The sequence below is a fragment of the Thermobia domestica genome, chromosome 11, assembly GCF_964235325.1.
Source record: "Thermobia domestica chromosome 11, izTheDome1.hap1.1, whole genome shotgun sequence".
In the NCBI taxonomy this organism is placed as follows: domain Eukaryota; kingdom Metazoa; phylum Arthropoda; class Insecta; order Zygentoma; family Lepismatidae; genus Thermobia; species Thermobia domestica.
The window spans coordinates 247480854-247501523 of NC_137464.1; the positions used below are offsets into that span (position 1 = coordinate 247480854).

General features: G+C 34.7%; 1 protein-coding gene across 3 annotated transcripts in view; it reads left to right on the plus strand.

The window, feature by feature from the left end:
- The window catches only part of LOC145664884 (tetratricopeptide repeat protein 39C-like), a 71417-nt gene extending 51677 nt beyond the window's left edge, over positions 1-19740 (plus strand). For all 3 annotated transcript variants that reach the window (XM_081731937.1, XM_081731940.1, XM_081731939.1), the window contains exon 11: positions 855-19740. In XM_081731937.1, coding sequence (XP_081588063.1) covers positions 855-971 — 117 coding nt within the window. In that variant the 3' untranslated portion in view covers positions 972-19740. The remainder of the gene's footprint in view (positions 1-854) is intronic.
- Positions 19741-20670: the final 930 nt, after the last annotated feature.

A 20670-nucleotide genomic window follows, 5' to 3' on the forward strand; every position in this document is an offset into this window, starting at 1 on the left:
CGTTTTCTTTTAACCCTTATCCGGGCAAGACATTTTTGTAACGTAAACGTGCAACCGGCGCCTGTGAGGCCCAGTATATATTTTAAGTGCAGAATACACAGAATCAATGCCTATTGTTACTTACTGTTCAGACTAGTCTAGAATGTACCGGTATATATTTTTGTCAAGTAGCGAAACTTCGTGTCACGCTTTTGTAAGCCGACCAAGCAGAATAGCAAATCCGGTCCAGACATTTTTGTAACGTAAACGGGCAACCGGGGCCTGTCAGGCCCAGTATATATTTTAAGTGCAGAACACTCAAAATTCAATGTCTGTTGCCGCATACTGTTCCGACTAAAGGTTACAATAGTCACGTGTTCAATATATAATTATGTGACAATTTGATCTAATATTTGACAGGAATTTCACTAAAGTTATACGGGGCCTGCTAGGCCCCGGTTGCCCGGTTACGTCAGGAAAAGATTTTCAAATTAAAAAAAAAAAAAAAAAAAAAAAAGCTTTACCAACTCGATATGTTCATAATTTTAACTTCGACGAAAGATAGAAGAATTCAGTATTTTATGTCTTCGAAATATGTATGGTTATTGAGAAATTTTAGAAAAATGAAGCTACTGGGCCTGGGAGGCCCCGGTTGCCCGGATAAGGGTTAAACTAAAATTTTCGATTTTTCAGTATTGACGCATGTTACAGTTGTTTTAGCATGTTTGGAAGTTTTTACTGACGTGACTGTCGTAAGTTTAGCACTAGGTACTATTAGAAATCAAAGAGTTCAAACGAAACTGGCCCAAAGTTGATGAACAATAAGTTTAATCAGTATGATTAATATTATAAATTAATTATCTTATTCATTTCAGACTTTGGAAGAAGGAAAATCTATGCTTGTGGAAGCGCAGCAGAAGTACAAAAATTATGATTTCGAGAATCGCCTGAATGTTCGTATTCACGCTGCTTTGAGGAACGTTGGTTCATAGCCTTTCGAAAGAACAAATTCAGTTCTCTCACTCATTTAAATACTGTAAAACTTTAATTAGTCTCTAGGTATGTAGATCAATTTGTTCATAGGAAAAAAATCACAATATTTTTCTTAAAGAGAGAAGTTGTGATATGTGTATATATAATTATATTTAATTCAAAGTTTCCATTTATTTATATTATATACCACTTCTGCTGGTGGTAACACACTTAATGTAGTATAGTTTAACCATTAGAAACAACTGAAGGTTAGTGCTAAGGAAAATAATGTTGTGGATGTTGTCAATTTATTTCCGCTATGCCTGCGTAAAAATAAAAAAGTGAAGAATTGGGACCACAAAACGGTCAGGTTGTGTGAAACAATACTCAGAGGTTATCCTATAGTTGTGCTTTACAACAGAGATACTGGAGGACCGCGGTGAGTCATAGCTTCTGGCCTGAGGAGTCTCTAGTTTGATACCAGCTCCCGCCAGGTGGGCTTTGAGGTGGACAAACATTGTATGCGCGGTTTTTCCTAGGATTCTCATTTCCCTTCTGCTTTCATCATTCCATCATTATGATCTATCTCGTCACCGTCTTCCTTAGTTTCAATACATAATCGTCGGACGTAAAACTTTATTCATTTATTTATTTATTTTTTAATTTTTGAATGAGCAACTACCCCACACAAAGAAGTCAGGAGTTGTGTTAAAAAATTGTTTTTGTTTGTGGCTCAATGTTAAGAGCTCTCACCTTTGGTGCTTGGGGTCCCTTGTTCGATTCCAGTTCTTGCCAACAAGCACGGTGGCTCAGTGGTAGAGAGTTTACCTCTGATACGTGGGGTCCCTGGTTTGATCCCAGCTCGCACCAAGTGGGCTTTGTGGTGGATAAACACCGTGTTCGTTGGTTTTCTCGGGGTTCTCCCGTTTCCTTCCATTTTCTTCATTCCACCATTTCATTCATTTCTCATCATCACCGTTTCCTTTATCCTATTCTAAAAATAGTCCTAAAAGTAATCTATTCAAATATGAGTTAAGAGCTCCTTCGTGGCTAAGCGGTTAATGTACGCGCCTTTGGCGTGGGAGACTCGGGTTTGATTCCCAGCGTGAGCTTATGTAGTTCGGATTCCACGTTAATCAGTAGGTTCCCTCTCGTATAGCCTCGTTGCTGAACGGAACATCAAACTTAAAATCAACTCAGCTCAGCTGAAATATGAGTTATTATCAGACATAGAATTGGGTTATTACAAAAATCAAGTTGCTTATATGATCTGATCAATTTGAGAAATATATGTATATGCGTGGTTGTCTAATAATTATATCGCGTACAGGATTAATAATAATAACCGGAAATTGTAATAATAAAGAAAGTAAGCAAGTTGTTCTTAGTAGTTTCCCTACCTAATATTATAATCTTTTAAAAATAAAAATAAAACTGAGGGGCCGCGGTGGCTCAGTGGTAGAGCGTTCACCTCTGGTGCTTGGGGTCCCGGGTTCGATCCCAGCCCCCGCCAAGTGAACTTTGTGGTGGACAAACACCGTGTGCGTGGGTTTTCTCGGGGTTCTCCCGTTTCCTCCCACTTTCTTCATTCCACCATTTCCAAGAAAACCAACGCACACGGTATTTGTTCACCACAAAGCTTACTTGGCGCGAACTGGGATCGAACCAAGGACCCCATGCACCAGATGTGATCCTTCCTTTCTGAAACAAACTTTAGACATTATATTTTTATGTACATGTGTCTTTCGCTCGTGTCTTGTGACAGTAATTAGTATTTTTTATAATCTTACATATAAAAATGAATATGTTTGTTTGTTTGTTTATCCGATATACAAATCCGCACTGTTGACTTTGCATACTTCAAAGTGATGTTATCGAAGAGACCATAGATTCGAAGGGAACGTAGGCTGTTTGTAACTTTTTGGTTCGTATCCTAAGGGAAAAGAGGCGGCTTCAAAGAGGAAGAGGTGGTTTAACATTTATGTTTAAAAAAATCTCACGAATTTCTCATGTTAGAAAGATGAAATTTGATACATAACATTTCTAAGAACAATTTAAAATATACATATGACGTAACAATCAGATAAAAATACTGTAGTGGTAAGAAATCCTTAGGAAAATGGATGGCATGTAAAAAAATAATCGTAAACGACCAATAATACGAATCTAGTTCTCGTAGTCGCTAAGTTGATTGGTGACAGTCCCAATGACATTGAAATCCAAATTTAGTCAAGAGCATGCACATCAGCTGTTCGGGAATTGAGACGTTGTTCATGGTTATTTATTCTACTCAGTTCCTTATTTTCTGGCAAGGGGCAATGCCATGCATGTCAGTTGGACCGGAATTAATAGGAGCATCCCCTTTCGTTATTTATTCTACTGTTAGTTCAGTTTCAAATTTTTTGCGTAAACATTATTCTTCTCGTGCTGTCTGCTATTTCAGCTAAAGTCTTTATTTATCAAGTGTACCCTCGGAAAATATGTAAAACATATTTCACTTCCCTCCCGCCTTCTTACGAAGGAAACCCTCCTTTTGCTTTGGGGAAAGAAATTAATGACCTCAGCCGTGTTGCCAATTAGTCATTCAGTCGTTTGGTCTTAGCAAGTGTAGATCGTAAGCTACTTATAATGGCTAACAAGACAGTGCACAGCGAACCCCGTGAAGTATTTCGGAATAGTTCAATGTGGCAACCCTGTCCACATACAACTATTAAAGACCTCGGCCAAAGCAATTTGTCCCTCATTTTTCGAGGATACAGGAAACCACACATCTTCAGCAGTGCCAACAGGGGCACACTTGAAATAGAATTCATGAACAGTTGTGAAAGATATAAAGATAATCTGTTTTCCATTCGCTTACCTCCGATCTACGAACTGATCCTTTTCCTTCTTCACACCCCATTGACTTTTTCGAAACCACCGTTTTTCACTCAAATTTCATTTCTTATTCACAGCTTTTTCACTACAACGCAGTGATACCTAATTTCGAACCTTTTGTAACATTTTTTCTTTTGGCATACAAGAGATTACTTTCTGTCACTATATTTAGAACTCTTATGTGAACCCACCGAAATTTCTGCTCTTGCCAATACCAAATCCGAGACTAGTTACGTGAAAGCCATTTAGCTGGAAAATAGTGTAAAACTTCTTTGAATTAAAGGATGACCTCTGAGTACAATAGATATAACAGAGCGGCGAAATGCATTTTACAGTTTACCACCATATTATAAGATAGTTTATCTTTGGCCAAACTCATATCCAAAACTGATTTCTTCTCCTCAAAAGTAGAAAAATATGCTAAGCATTTCACAGTATATAAACTTATCTTTTTTCTCATTCCAAGAAGAAAAGGATGTATATTTAGTATATATTAGTGTTAGAAGACATTTGTATTAAATTTGAAAATAATGTATGTTGAATTTATGTATATATATCGTCCAGTTATCTTGTGTTAGTTCTAATTTTAGGTGACTAAAAACAACAACAACCAACGAAATGTAACTCATATATTGCGTTCAATAAGGAGCCATTTTTAAGTAAGGTATAAAAAGCTGTTTATTACAATACATCATTGCAACAGCAAAATAGCATGATAATAATCTTACCAGAACGCTAGTGAATTACAAACGTGAAAGGCTCATTGGATTATTGTTTGCGATAACATTAAAAACTATAGAACGTTGTTTTGTAAGTATTTTCTTATAATAATGTTTCAATGTGACCAGGTATCTCAGGACATGTGTAACAAATACAACATGTAGATATCCCTTTTCTCTTGTCTATCTATGCACTAGAGCTGAGAGTTTAGTAACTGTATAGTTTTAAGGTAATGAATACTGTATTTACATGTATTGTATATGTTTCTTTATAAATAATGATTGTAAAATAAATCCTGTGATAAATTTTCGATGTATTTTAGAGAACTCATTGTAATTGTATTTGTTTAAGTGTAATGTTTTTGTTAGTAATTGCTACAGGACAAATTATTAACATTCTCCGTGCGGCAACCATACTATTGGGTCTGTCCGATTAGCCAAGACCGTAAGTTTTCGGATCTTTTTAAATTTTGTTGTTACAGTAGTTCGTGTGTTTATTGGTTTGGCATTTTTTTTTCTTTCTTTTTTATAAGTCGTTCTGCGTAGTATTATCACACCAATCGCTTTGTCTCGAATCTGGACCGTCTAGTTAGCCATCCGTCGAATATTTTGCTTCATGTTCTTGCTGAGTCCCAACGAGAACTTTAATACACTTTTATGTGAGCAATGTGTCCCGCCCATATTTTGTCATCCGGATGATATTCTATGATATGTAGTCATTGGTAAACTTCCTTCAAATATCTTTTATTTGTCGATTTTTGCACGAGCAAAACTTACATGAGAATTTAAGGTTATTTAAATGTCCGACATTTCAAGAAAATAATTTTAACTTAGCTTCCAGCACGGAAAGTGTTAATTAATTAATATGTATCTAAAAAGTTGTCAGAAGATCAGTTTGTAATGTAAAGTGAAATCTTATATGTAATAGATATGTTATACCTTTAATTTTTTGTTTTCACACTTATGTATAATACTTTCAATTGCTTAACTTTTGATCCATAATACTATTAGCAGTCAAGCTAAAATTATCCATAAACTTCTGTGGTTTAATCTGTAAGATACCGTATTCTGTAAATAATTTCTGGTCTTCCTTGGCTTAAACTTCAGTAAAGAAGAGATACATATTAAAATACGTTTTAATTCTGAATTGAAACAGTGAAACTGCACCTGATGTAAAGTATACTTTTTTGTTTATAAAGGTTAGAATTACGTTGTCAATTATATTTAACTTTTAAGAAACCGAGACCGTTTCCTAAATTAGGGCACTAGATAGCGAGCACTTTTTTTTTTTTGAAGAATAGCAATTTTTATTGAGTTATTTGTAGGTGTTAGTAGCTCATTCTCTAGTTCATCTAGACACTTGAAACAGGAAGCAGGATACACACATTAAACGCTCACAGATATATATATACATGGTGGCCCAAAAGTAGGTATACAGTACCGTACTGATCAGCTCATTGCATTTTGTATCATTTCTTATTGCTATCAATCAGGTAGACTTAGTTTCTTTATTATTTGTTCTTAATGTGTTTTTACTTACATCTTCAGCTCGGAAGCAAATAAACCCATAAACTAGAATGTTATACTTGATCAATGCAGGGGTGTATACCTATTTTTGGGCCACCCTGTGTATATATAATTCAGGACTAAGAAACATGCGAATCACAGATATCATCACATCAAGTTTTTATCGATTGTCCCTAGTGCTTTTTGTTAAATATAGCGTGATTTGATTGCTGAAATCACAGGTATATTCAATAGTGTGTGTATATGCTGGAAATAAGAATAGTGAAAACTGTAGTGCAGCAGTTTTAGAAATGGTAACTTCGAAAGAAAGGAAATCTAGTATCTGTATTCAGAATTATGAGTAGAATATTTTTAAAATATATATTTTCACATATATCACTACTATGTTCTCAACATTGTGATTAATCGACAATTACATGTGTTTAGTAAAAGGAAATAGAGTTAACGTTATAGAGATACACGTGTTTTACCTCTGTAGTCAGTAGAATGGTGTTTTGGAGGACAGGGTCGCGACCTTTATTAGTATGTATAGTACGAAGGATGGCAAAATCATACAGAATTGGCGGCTTCCATAATAATTTCCGACTTCCAATTGTAACAGATATGGAATTAAAATTTATTTCGTAGTGTTCATAAAATAAAAGCAAGAAGTGGAAACTTGAAAATTGTAGACATCAAACAATATATTCCTATACAGGGTGTTTCAAAAAGAATGACCTGATTTTAAAAGCCCATATGTATTGATAAAAACATGCTACAAAAATGGGATGAATTGCAAAATACTCATAAAATCATCAAGTTTTAGCTATATTATTACAAATGCTTGCGCGGCAAGTAGACTTTCGCAGACTTCGCTCAAACCTTTAACGAATTGTTTCCATCATTTCATCAGAAGTGCAAGGCCGACCTGGACTCTCACCTTTGCACAAGCATCCTGTCTCTTCAAATTGGCGATACCAACGACGAATGTGTTTGGGTGCAGGCAGATCAATACCAAACCGCCGACGAAAATCACACTGGAACGAAATCATTGACTCAGCCTACAAACTGCAGCACACAAAACGCCTTCTCTTCAGCGGACGCCATCCTACTTCTCACTGACTGCAAACTGAGAAGATACATTGACTGACATCTGATGACGATTTTCTGAAACTAGGCCACGTCCATTCAAACAACACGCATTTCCTTGCCGGCACGTCCCACATTTCGTAATTATTACCATTCAAAAAAAGGTCATTCTTTTTGAAATAGTGTATAATAACAATAATAATAGTAATAAATAATAATTTCTAACACGACAGCGATTTCAATACTATCCGTTGCTTCTTTTACATTAGTGTTACTATATCACTCTGAAAAAGAAATTTTGTTTTTCCTTTCAAGTCTATAGTATACTTCGCAACAAGCGTTAAAGTAATGTGTCATTTGTTCAAAATATAAAATTTGCATAGAATTATTCAGACACTTGCTGCATAAATCCATTTTTGAGTTTGTAAAAGAGTGTAAATACAGTATTTCGGGTGTTCAAATGTAAATGTTATTATTTTAATTTTCATCTCTACCAATGTATGATATAAAGCCTTGTCTGTAATGAAGTCAGTATTTAACGAACGTAGAAAACTTTAATTATCTATAAACAATATATATATATATATATATATTTGTAATTAATTAACATTATTAGAAAATTGAGAAACCAGTTAATAGAGCTCTATGTAACAATACTTAAAATAGTGATATACAATCACGAATTATATACTCATCAGGTTGTGGTACTCAATAAGCTTAACAGTGATAATCAAGGGTATAACATACTACATATATGTAGAAATTTTAGAAAAGAAACGTATTTTATTGAAATAAATTACGAAATTATTAACCTTGTAGTGCACAGTGGCGCATTGATGTGAGATTTCGTAGAAAAACTGGCCGAGAATATGGATATACTATTCCATACGTATAATATTGTTTCTCAATCATTGAATATGTGTTTTCTTATATCAAAGAGACTTATTGTTATTAAATTAGTTCTGCCAGTCTTTAACGTGCTGCTGGTTTAATGTACGCCCCTCTTGCAGGTAGTTAGCACTTTTGCTAGGAGAATTTTTAAATGGAAGCATTCAGTATTTGGTGGAAGTTCACTAACATTGCAACACATAGTCATTGTCTTTGTTCGTAGCTTCTAATCATAATCAATTGGTATACATTGCATTTATCAGTATCTACCACAAGATCATCATCACAGATATTCTGCTATTATTGGCAGGTTATTTGTCGCAATTGAGGAACTTCCATGCTCCACGGTCTTCCGCTAACCTCTTTGTCTTCATGTACGATTTATCTGTTTTGATATCGTCTATTAATTGTAGTCTTCTTCGCCCTCTCTTTCTCTCTGTCTTTCCTGCCACCATACCCTCTAGCACGTTCCTCATGATACAGTTCCTTCTTAATCAATGTCCCACCCAGTTTCTCCTCCTCCTCTTAATAGTATTTAAAGTTGTTCTTTTCCCCCCACAATTTCTAACATCCTATCATTCCTTTTCCGTTCGACCCAGCTAACTCTCTCCATTCTTCTCGACACCCACATTTCGAAAGCTTTCAGTTGTTTTTCATCATTTTTGCGTAATGTCCATGTTTCTGACCCATACAATACAATACTCCACACGAAGCACTTTATGAGTCTTTTTCTCAACTCTTTGTTCAAGGTACCACAAAATAGCATTTTCTTCCTCCTAAAAGCTTCTTGCGCCATTCCTATCCATGCTTTTGTTTCATGTTCACATTTTATATCATTTCTAATAATTCTACTTAGGTATCGAAAATTAGTCACCTGTTCTATATTTTCCTGCTTCTATATTTGACACCGACCCCTTCGTTCCAATCACTATGGCTTTTGTCGTACTAACATTTATTTTCATCCCGTATTCTTCACAGCCCTTCCTCAAGTTTTCTAACATCTTCTTGCCACAAGAAAGAGAAGAAGAATACTTGAAACATTTAAATCAACTAACGATGGCTTGTACGAGGACAACTTATACATTAACGAAGACCGTATCAAAAAAGGAGGCGAGGGGGGTATTGTAGGTAAGAAGCATTGAGCAAAGTTAAATGTAGATGGTACTTTTTGGAAAGGAAGACAGATATAATGAAAATTTAGGCAGAGGCAGAGCGTCATAAACAATGAGAAGATAGGCACTCCTGCTGCGAACATATGCAAGTGGTATGAATCACTTTTGTCTACAACAGTGTTATCAAATTGTATAATTTGTATAATTTGAAATTTTAATATTACATTACATTAATCCATCACAAATACTTGCTATCATTAAATTGCCATAGGTTACTGATAATCAATGCGCCACTGGGTGGATATACATGTAAATAAGGAGTAGCTTTGCAAAATGCAGATGTGTTCTTTCATTTCCATCCAGTATTGTTCCATCCTCTTTATATGATATTTTGCTTTATTTTTTTAAAAGACAGTAATAGAATTGCTTTTTATTAATATAACTGCGTGATTATAACAAAGTTGGTGACCTCGATATATTTTCTTCATTCGTATTTCATTTCCTTGCGACAAATAAAGAAACGAATTAATATTATATATATGTAGTACCTGATTGATTGTATTACCTGTCCTGTTACTGGTTACGAGAAAAGTTGGATGATGTGCCGATTCGTAGAACTGTAATTACAATAAAACTAGTTGAACAGACGAACTGTTAGATCACAAAATGCACAGCAATGCTAAATAAATCCAAATTTAATATATACACAGTTCATTTATCTAGGATAGATGAAATAGTTAGTGTGGAAACACGAAAACATTTACTATGTAATACATCAAAACAAAAATTTCTTGTAGAATGTAGATCGGAACATAAACTTAGCTTGTATTTTAACTGCATATATTAGTAATTATTCCTCAAGTGCATTGAAATTAAATGCGGAGATAAGGTGAAATTGTCAAGTATCCATGAAGCAATTATTGCTCAATCTTGAGTTCAAAGTATGGTTGTGTATAACATGAACAATGACGTAAATTAAAATCGGTACATCATTATGATGACACATCAGCGCCATATAAAATTTATTTTTGATTTCTTATGTATAAAAATATTCTCTTTATTATATTATTGTATTGTATATTATATTTCGCTGTAGCTTGAATCTAAAAGGGCTAGTGTGTCCCACGGAAATGAGGTTCAATTCTATTACTTACTAACTAAATATTTCCGACATGTATCGTAGCCAGTGTTAATAGCAAGTTGAAAAATGGCCTCACATTGCATTTTCAAATTATAATTTGAGACATTCTCTCTTTTAGATCCAAGTTACCAAAGTATATTCATTGCATTTATTAGATACATTTACTTGTCCACTATATTATGATCATTATATGATACAATTCGTGAGACCTTTATAGATTTTGACGGTAAATATTCATTCCTTCAGCAGGTACCTACCTCTCCGTTAGCTAGATTCTTTTCGTATTGTCAGTGTTAAGTACTTTTTATGAAAATAGATGTTTTTGGTAAAATTGTAGAAAAAGCAAGTATTAAAGTTTTATCCAGTGAGTTCGTATGTAAACTCACAGTTGAAATCATGTTGAGAAAGATACAAGTTTAAGTTTCTTTTATTTGTTGATTGGAGTGGAGGTTGAACGGAGACGTCAGCGTCTCCGTCACAATGGTTCGTTTGTTATTCTTTTGTTGATAGGGCATTTGCTAAGTAATTAGGATACAACTTATAAAACACGTATCACTGGTTTTTAAACAAGAAATAAATGTCGGTATTATAAATTTGAATGTATAAATTTAACATCACTTACTAAAATTATATTTTTATGAGATTTTCGTTTTCTTTGATCAAAGAGAAATGTTTACTAAAACCGTGATCAACAGTTTTTCTTATAATGATATGTTAAGTATGCCAATATGCTGTACGTCTAGAAAATCATGTACAGAATGCGATTAATTGTAATAAAAGTGCTATGGAAACATTATTTAAAAAAGTTTAAGAGTATTGTAAAAAGTATTGTATTATAAAGACAGACAGACATTATTTACCATCAGAATAAGAATAGCCAGCATTAGTTTTAGCACACTAAAGTGCCGATATATTGGTGTTTAGATCCTGATTGAGAAAAATGAGACGGTTCTGCAATATTCTAGATACAAAAGCTGTTAATATCACGGAATCAAGATCAATTGTTTTGTCAGTTTCGAATATCAAATAATGATATTCTTAGAAGCGATCAGGGTCGAAGAACCTTTACCAGAAGTCAAATCTATGAACCTATGTGAATTACTAAACTACATATATATTTTATGTAATTTTTCCTAAAAGAAAAATTGAGACAGTAGTATGGTGTTCTGATGTCGGTGCATTTTTTTTAATACATGACTCGGCTGAAAAAAAAAAAAAGACACTTTCCTGTAACGTGGAAAAAAGTAGCAACACTTATTGCCATCTAGTAGCCATATCTTCCAACTACAAACATGGAAGCTACATCTTTCAACTAACTAAACCTTTGGCTTTATCAAATATATTACAATCAGATTATAATGTCCTTGGTGGAAATGTTACACATTGATATTTTAATAAAAATATTGTGCTTTGTTTAGAGACTCTGTGTTATTTCTGGGTTGCTCTTGATGTGTACTTGTGTTACAAACTTGTTCGACCACTCCGAGGTTAGTCCTCAATGGTCACCATTGGCTAATTAATCTAGAAACAAAGTTACTCTTACACCGATGTCTTGTTTCTTACCTCAACTATAGGTTGGTGGGCAACATGGAAATTTTAAAAGTTTTCTCTCCCTTGGGAGAGTTGTTTTATACTTTGGTAAGGTCTCTCCTTCGTAACTGCATCTAGATATTCTATCCTTGGTCTTGCTTTTCTTGGTTTTCCTTCTGACGTTTCCTCTATCAACAAGGTGATCCAATTGGAGTGCCGAATAAGATGACCGAGCATATGGTTTCTTCTTTTTATTATCTTCATGATCTGTAGTCCTTCATTAGCTTCCTTTAGTACGTCTTCATTCCTTTTCCTTTCTGTCCATGATATGCGCAGCATTCTGCGCCAACACCACATTTCAAATGCTTCCAGCTTTTATATTTCAGCTTCTCTCAATGTCCATGTCTCTGATCCGTAAAGCGCCATGTTCCATACCAGACTTAACAACTCGTTTACGAATATCCAACGACCCATTTCTTGATATTCTCCTCTTTTCCTATTGAATGCTTGTTTACCTGCGCTATTCTGGAACTTATGCCTTTTTCACTTCTTCCGTAGGGGATACTATTACCATAGCCTAAGTATCTCCATCTGCAATATAAGCTAAGTAACGTGACCGTATATTTTTATAATATAATTAGCTTTTAGTAATTTTTTATAATAAACAACTTTTCGGATCATCTTTGTATTATCGCTCTTCATACGAACTGCTATAACATTATTGTTGTCTCATTTCGTAGCAATCTGCATGAGTAGTACCACATTAAGTTAATATTTACTTATAGACGTGTTCAAATTATTAGACTCAACATTAAGTTTTTGAATATTTTACTGTTCTTACAATGTGAGAAAACACATTCAAACTTGGTCCAAATTATTGCTTTGTAACTCTGTCCTAATTGCTAGTGGGTGTGTCAAGAAAAGAAATGCGTTCGTGACATTCAAATATAATTACTACACAGTGTGTATATCCAAATTGGAAATAAAAAATGAAATGAAATACTTACAAGAAAATGATCTCTCACACAAAGATTAATATTTCGTGTGAAATTCCTTATTCTTTATTAAGTCTTTTGTCCTTTGTGGTATGTTATGTACGAGTTTAGCACATTTTGCCTTCAATTCAGCATTAGGATAACACAAATTATTGATCTCCTCATCAATTGATGCTTGGGCGTAATATGCTTCTTCGTTAGCTTTTCCTTCAAGGTTTTCAATCGAGTTCATATCAGGACTATTGCCCGGCCTCGGAAGAACACTAATTTTGTTCCCTCGAAGAATTTTGTCACAGCTTTGGCTAGGTGGCATGAAGCTCCATCATGCATAAAGATGAAGTATGCGTCATCAAACCAGACTGCAGTCTGGGGAAGCAGTTCTTTTTGAAGAACTTGAAGGTATTGGTCGTGCTTTATTGTTTCCTCTACTATATACATATGTACAGTCTCCCAGGCCCGAAGACAGACATCACACTTCAGACCATGACTGAAGTAGGATGCTTCACAGTTTGTCGGAGACATTCCAAATTGAATTCCTCCCCAGCTCTATGTCATACATATTGTGAACATTAATCAGACACGAAGACACATGATTCATCACCGAAACACACTATTCTTTAAGCATCAGCAGTCTAATGTTCTAGGCCTCGTGCCCACTCGAGGCGCTTTGCCATGATTGGGGTAATTTTAGCTTTCTTTCTTGGCCTGCGTGCTTTTATTTCCTCAGCACACAGAATCCTTCGAACACTTTCAGGCGAAATGTCCACACCATACTCAGCCATTTTTATGTTTAAGTCTCTGGAAGGTGCGTTTCTGTTTCCCAGCGCCATTTTTAGTTTTCTGATACCTCTTAACGATAGCTTTGGTTTTCGCTCACACTTCCCAACCCTATTTTGCTTCGCCCTTCTTGCACATTGCAACAGATTTTTGCCCTACCCCAACTCTATTAGCAATTTGTCTTTATGTATATCTTCCTTCCGCCAGAAGTGTTTTGATAACTTCCATTGTACGTGGAGAAAGGTCTCTGGCTTTTCAAATTATGCCGCGATTACAGGACTTCACAGAATAAAAGATTAATACACAAAACACGTCACGATCATTTTAAACTGGCCGATTGAAACTGTTAAATGCTTTGAATGTTGTAACTGCTTACGACTGAAACCACAACACTTCAAACCGTAAGTTGTTAATAGGAACCACAATAGCTGTCTACAACTGAAACACTATTATCCCCTCCATTAATGCCTTCTGCTGTTCAAAAGTGATATCACCACTTAAATTGTACAGTTAACAAGTGAAGAATCCAATATTGGTGGTTTAACCATTAAATTACATGTTCTAGAATTCCAAAATTAGGACTTCAACATCAACTTTGCATTTTTCGAGCGTGAGGCTAATAATTTGAACATGTCTGTAAAGTTATATATCCTTAAGTTTTATTAGATAAACATTGCATTGTTTTCTTGCAACATTTTCTGCCCAAACGTACTACATTAATGTAAACCTTAGTTTCCAGCCTTAAAAATTATTCTTTCCTTTCTCCGATTCATGGGAATTTTCTTCCCCACTTACCCGTTCTACTTCGATCTCAGTGGCAGCTCTTTAAATTGTACAAGAAGGAAGCCACATCGGGAGAATACAATGTCTTTCGACTCAGAGCAGAGCAGAACGCTGCCTTCCAGTCCCCCCTTCCCTTCCTTAGTACAGAGCTTAGAGGCTTCACCCAATTTTTTTCCTCTCTCGCTGCAAGAGAGTATAGAACGGAAGATTTCCAGCTGTGAATGAGTGTGAGATTATAATGTACGTACGGCCAAGCGTTTAAAGGAAGATAGCTGACTGTTCTGAAGAGGGCGCTAGAAAGAGAAAGTTAAACAGGTGGACAGGAGATAACATTAAGCATTGTGACTTATTATTATTAAACCTCTCAAGGACAGCAGAGTTGTGGACTCTATATTAAAATAAATAAAATTTGGATTTGGTCGTTCTTATACAGGATTTTTTAAAAATACATTTCTTCATATTAATTGAAAAGACGTGTTTCTTTGTGGGAGGGAAGGCAATGAATCATAAAATATATAATAAAGCCGCCCCTATTCGATGTATATATATATACACTCACTATAAATAACTTGTAAACGACGATGAGTTTTATTAGGATTCACTTTTTTCGTTAGAAATTCATTCACTATGCGTTGCTTTAACCAAGGTAAGTATTTCACTCCACAGAGTACGGGTAAACAGAATTCTATGAGTTGATATGTTTGTAGTGGCAAATGTAGCTACTGCGTGGCAATGTTTCATTCTGTGCGTTGTATATATATATATATTCAGCCGGTTCAGGTATAAAATGATTCTGTTGTAATGATTTTCTTGTGTGAAATAAGAATTACTTTTCGACTATAGGCCATTACAATTACTTAAGTTAGAACAGAAGAAAGACTAGTGAGTTTATTCTGTAATTAGACATTAACTGTTTGTATTCGCTCGTAAAATGCATTGATAGCTGGTTGAGCGCAAGTTTTCTTGTGGAGTGTTCAGTTGAGTGCAAGTTTTCTTGTGGAGTGTTCATTTGGAATTTCAGGCTCTTTATGAATGTTATTTTACATAACACTCTCCATAATGTAGAAAGATTTTTTTCTTTTAATATAATTTATGGTATCTTTGAATAATAATAAAATAGAACTTGTTTATTCACTTCTCTACTGATAAAATTCAAACTGTCGATAAGCATTCATGGATGCATTCGCAATTGAACGTATTCGACGATTTATCAGACATCTTTACGTTTTTTTTTTTTTTTTTTTTTTTAAAGCTTAAATGGGTTAAAAATCAAAGAAAATTTATGGCCTTAAATCCTATTTTTAAAACATTCTTTCGGTAAAATTACATTTTATATCGTCAGCTTTGCAGCGTAAGTTGCATCCACAAATATGTAGTATGGCTTTCTTTTGATTTTAAGGTGCCATAAGTGATTGGTAGTCATGGGTGTCGGCATAGAGAATCGAATCGATATTGTGCTGTTGAGTATTTCCAATTTTATTTTATTTTATTTTATTTTATTTTATTTTTAGTGAGACTGGGGAGCATCGTGTTTAGTGCACCGGCACGGTAAGATAGAGCCAGGATTCGATATCCTATGCACTCGCACTTTTTCGCTCTGAATTTCATCCTAGCTAATTGAAGATTGACGTGCAATGATAAGAGATAAGTATTTCATGTTTTCAAAAACTCAATTAATGGAAGGTGCGGTGGCTCAGTGGTAAAGCGTTTACCTCCGGTGCGTAAGGTCCTTGATTCGATCCTCGGCCAAGTACGTTTACGGTGAACAACATCGTATCGTAAGTTTTCTCGGGATACTCCGATTTCCTCCCTAGATTAATAGGCATAAACGTGGGACGTTAAACTGAGAGATTTCATTTAAAAAACAACTTTTTTTAAAAAAAAAAAAAATTCCTACGAACACTCCTTCATGTGCCCCTCAGTAATAATGACAATCACCTAACATAATGGTCTGACAGTCGAGACGTCATTCTTTTACGTATATCTAAAAAATTAAAGTTATTTTTTGTTTCATTTAGACTCACAAAAAATCCATAATGATAACTAATACAATATAACAATGGCAGATAGATTACGAAATTAAAAAAAAAAAAATGTGAACAAAATACTGACAATAACAGTTAAAATAACTTTTTCTGTCTATTTTGCGTGTAACCTAGTATATATAAGCAAAAAGCTATCATTACTAAGGTCAAGTAGGGCAATTGTGAAACGAAAAACCATACTTTTGAGTGTACAGCAAAAACTGTTTGGATTAACAACATGAAAATAACTCAGATGCTTTCTGTTATCACATTCAGTTTTCAGAATAAAAACACGTGTTTCAAATTAGTCCCTGCATTTTGGACTATTGTGAAACACCCATATGTATAACTTACAAGATTAAATACTCTAAAGTTTACTGGAGGGCTATAATGAAATGCTTTGAGTATAATGTTCTACTCTGCAAAATTTGGTGTAATTATCTCTGGTAGTTACTCAGTTATTGCTTATCAAAAATTAAATGAAAAATAGCTCGTTTTTTTCGTACTTACCTTATCACTAATAACTTTGCAAGTGAAGATGGAAAGCAGGCTTGCAGTTAAGAAGAATTACTTTCACGTTCTGCCTTCACCAAAAATTCTTTTGTTTTCATGAAAACTTTCATGTCATGCAAAAAATATCAGCTATTAAAAATCATGCCGTTTTCGTGATTGAACATGAACGCGGAAAAATAATAAGAAGGTGAACCTTTCACAGCTTGTACTGAACAATAAACGTAGACACACATTTTTGTTGCATAAAATGGAAAGTTCCAAGATTATCATGGTTTTATCTGAGTACCTAAAGACAGTTCTAGCTTTTACACTTCAAACACATCAACAATCTTTTCAAAATAGTGCTTATATCTATCAGCAGATGTTACCATTGCTGGAGTAGGCAAAATGCCAATGATATCCGACTATTTAATGAATGAAATGTCAGTTTCGACACATTAAATGTTTGCTTGTTCTCATCTGACTTCAAATTCATCATGAGGTAGGATTCTTAATACTGTCACAACATAACGATATGTAGTACTATTTCGGCGATCTCCTTTAAAATTTTCAATAACAAAGTCTCCTGGTCAAATACACTGTTTCAGGGTCCTCCACTTAACGAAATCGTCAGGTTGTGAGGCATCCAGTTATCATCATCTGGAGATGCTGTCAGTTTCAGCGAGACATTCTTCGTCACTGCTTGGAGAGTCACGAGCCTTCAATTATTCATTCTTGGATGCTTTTTTTCGCATTGGGTTGTCTGTGTTTGCCTTGACTTCTTGGTATCAATGCCTTCTTCGGAAATAACTACCTTGGCTCCTGTATCTAATCAATGCCTGGTACACCTTGGAGCTACAATTTTGTTAATTTTGTTTTGCAAAAGTGGTGTGTCTGAAGATGAAGTGGAAATGCAGGTCCCAGAGGTTGATAGTACACTGTCAGCCGTAGATGTTGATGGTGTGGCAGCACTTGGAAATGGCATATCAGTAGAATGATACGTTGTGCATATTTGTATGTGTTTTCGACTCGTTCAAGAAGGTACCGTCCATATTTGGTGGGTTCAAACTTGCTGATGGGATACCTGTTTCTATTACAAGGGTATATACCAGTTGCCTCAAATCCTGATTTAATGTTTGTCACTGCTAATCCACTGTCTCAAATAGAGCATAAGATGTTGACAAATTAATTTTTCTGAAGTCTTAGCTGATTCTGATGATACCATCCCAGTTGTACTTCATAGTTTTAAAATATGTTCTGTCCAAAGGGCTTGCAACTGACTACTTGTATGCGCAGGTAACTTAATTATGGCCGCATTTTGTTTTTATGCATACTCAACTGTACCCACATCTAGATGTGTCATATGGCTATCAAATATTATCAATAGTCGCTCATTTATGTGAACACAAAACTTTACTAGATAGTCTTGAAATACATTGGATGTTATCATCCATCCTTTTTCACTGCAAGGATAGAAGGGACATGGTAAATCAGAGTCTCTTTTCCATGTTGACCACAGGTTTTGTCCTTGGGAGATGATTAATGGTGGAAGAGCTAGTCCACTGGGTGATACACAGGCCAACACTGTAGTATTTTCACGGGCATTACCCTCAGATACTTTAGAAGCCTTTTGTCCCAACACCAGAAAGAGGTTTAACACGACAAGGATATGAACAAAAGCTTGTCTCATCCATATTGTCTTTTGAGCTGGTCTATTGAGAAGATCCAACTTTACCAATTTCTTTTCCAGGAAATCGTAGAATCCATGTACTAAAAATGAGTCTTGAATGGCTTGCTGACAAGTCTTTTCTAGTTGTTCTAGTTTTTTTCAGACTAAGGTAATGGAATGCACAGAAATTCTGAAACCAGTCTGTCCCAAGTATACCATTTTTGAAAGAGATCATCGTATGTAAATTATTTTGATCCATATATTCTGCAACGTCTTGCAACACATCACTTTTTCCCAAGGCAAATCCCTCATTTTGACATCACTCTTAAGTTGCAGTTCAGATTTACGACAAAGCGCAGTTAGACGACCAACACTTTTTACAATCACCAGCTTTATTTATGCATACTTTCTTCATATGTCCAAACAGGAATGTGAGTTGTATATGAAGTGCTGCTGCAACAATGCGTAAACTTTCACCATTACGTATTCTGTTAACGGTTTCCTCTAAAACGCTTGGAAGATATCGTCTTCTTGTTTCTTTTGCTTTGTATTTCCATACATTTTAGGGCTTGTTTAATGCCTGAAAGTTATTATTATTATTGTTAAGAACACTGCATTTAAGTACTCTAACATCATGCAACAACTTTGTTTTTACAAGAAAACGTCATAGTGGCATTTAAATGTTATCACGTTTCATAATAGCCCGTTGACTTTCGACCCATGCTTCCCTTCCACCATGCATCATTTCACACATTACTTACATGGTTTGAAATGTCCAAAAACATCCACTACAAAAATATATATTTAGTTAGTGATGTAAGTATTATTTGATATACGAGAAATTTTACGAGAAAAAAATGAATCTTTTTCGTTGAAAAATTGACGTTTCAGATTTTTTTTCTCTAAAGCTGTCAATCTTGAGTTTTCAATTTTTTTTAAGACTTCTAAATTATCGAGTTTTGAAAATAACAGGTGTTTCACAATTACCCCACTTGAACCTACTTATTCTGTAGTAATATGAATGCATTTTTATTGTAATAAAATTTTGTTAGTTTACAATGTATCAGTTTGCTGAAGTATGTTTATTAATCAACCTAAAAACGACTAATGTTCCTAAAAAGAATGTAGTGGAATTAAAGAACAAAATGTCGAATGCTATAACTGGAATAATAATAATAAAAGATTCTAAGACATGTTGAGTGTATTTTCTGTATTCCCAGATTTTACTCAGTAGCAGTTTACAGTATAGTGCAAATGAATAGTACTCTGTCGTAAAATTATACACTTCCTCACTTTTAGTTTAATATTCGATTGTTACAATGCCTGTGAGAATGCTTTTCGAATTAACACCCGTGATAAGGTACTGATTGGAAAGACATCCCAATATCAGTACCTATTTGTTATTGAGATGAACAAAAGAAGTCAACTTACTTCGGAGCAGTGTTCGAAGTGGAAAAAAAAAAAAGCAGAGGCGGTATGTTTTATTATGATTTTGACTCAACATACCTGTTATTTAAATATTGTCTTGATCACTGAAAAAACAGAGACGGTATGTCCTCATTACTGAAAAACCAGAGGCGGTATGGCATACCACCGCATACCGTATCACTTCGACCACTGCTTCGGAGGTAAGGAAAGAAATAACCATGAAGAAGAAGGAAGAAAAATGTCACTCTAACCTTGGTTTTTAAAATGAATTATAGTACAAAGATAAGAACGCAAGGTAAACAAACGTTCCTTGTTTTTGAACAGATGAATGGAAACCAAGCTTTGTGATTCTTTTATTGCTATCAAGGGATACTTCTATATAGAGAGGGTTGATTATAGACATTCATTTCTCCTTTGTAGTTGCTTCGTAGTTCCAACTTAACTATTTTCTAGCTGTGTCTGATAGTTAATTTTAAGGTTTAATTCTAACAGACCTGGCAGTATTTCTATACCATTCTCAGCTTTTACTTAAGTGAACCCCCGTTTAACAATTCTCTGCTGCCTATGCTTACTTTAACCACACTTTCAAACGATTTTAATGTGAAACCAAACGGTTCAAGTAATTTTAGTGTAAAACCAAACATGAGATATCTAGACATTTACTATATTTAATTTATATATATATATAT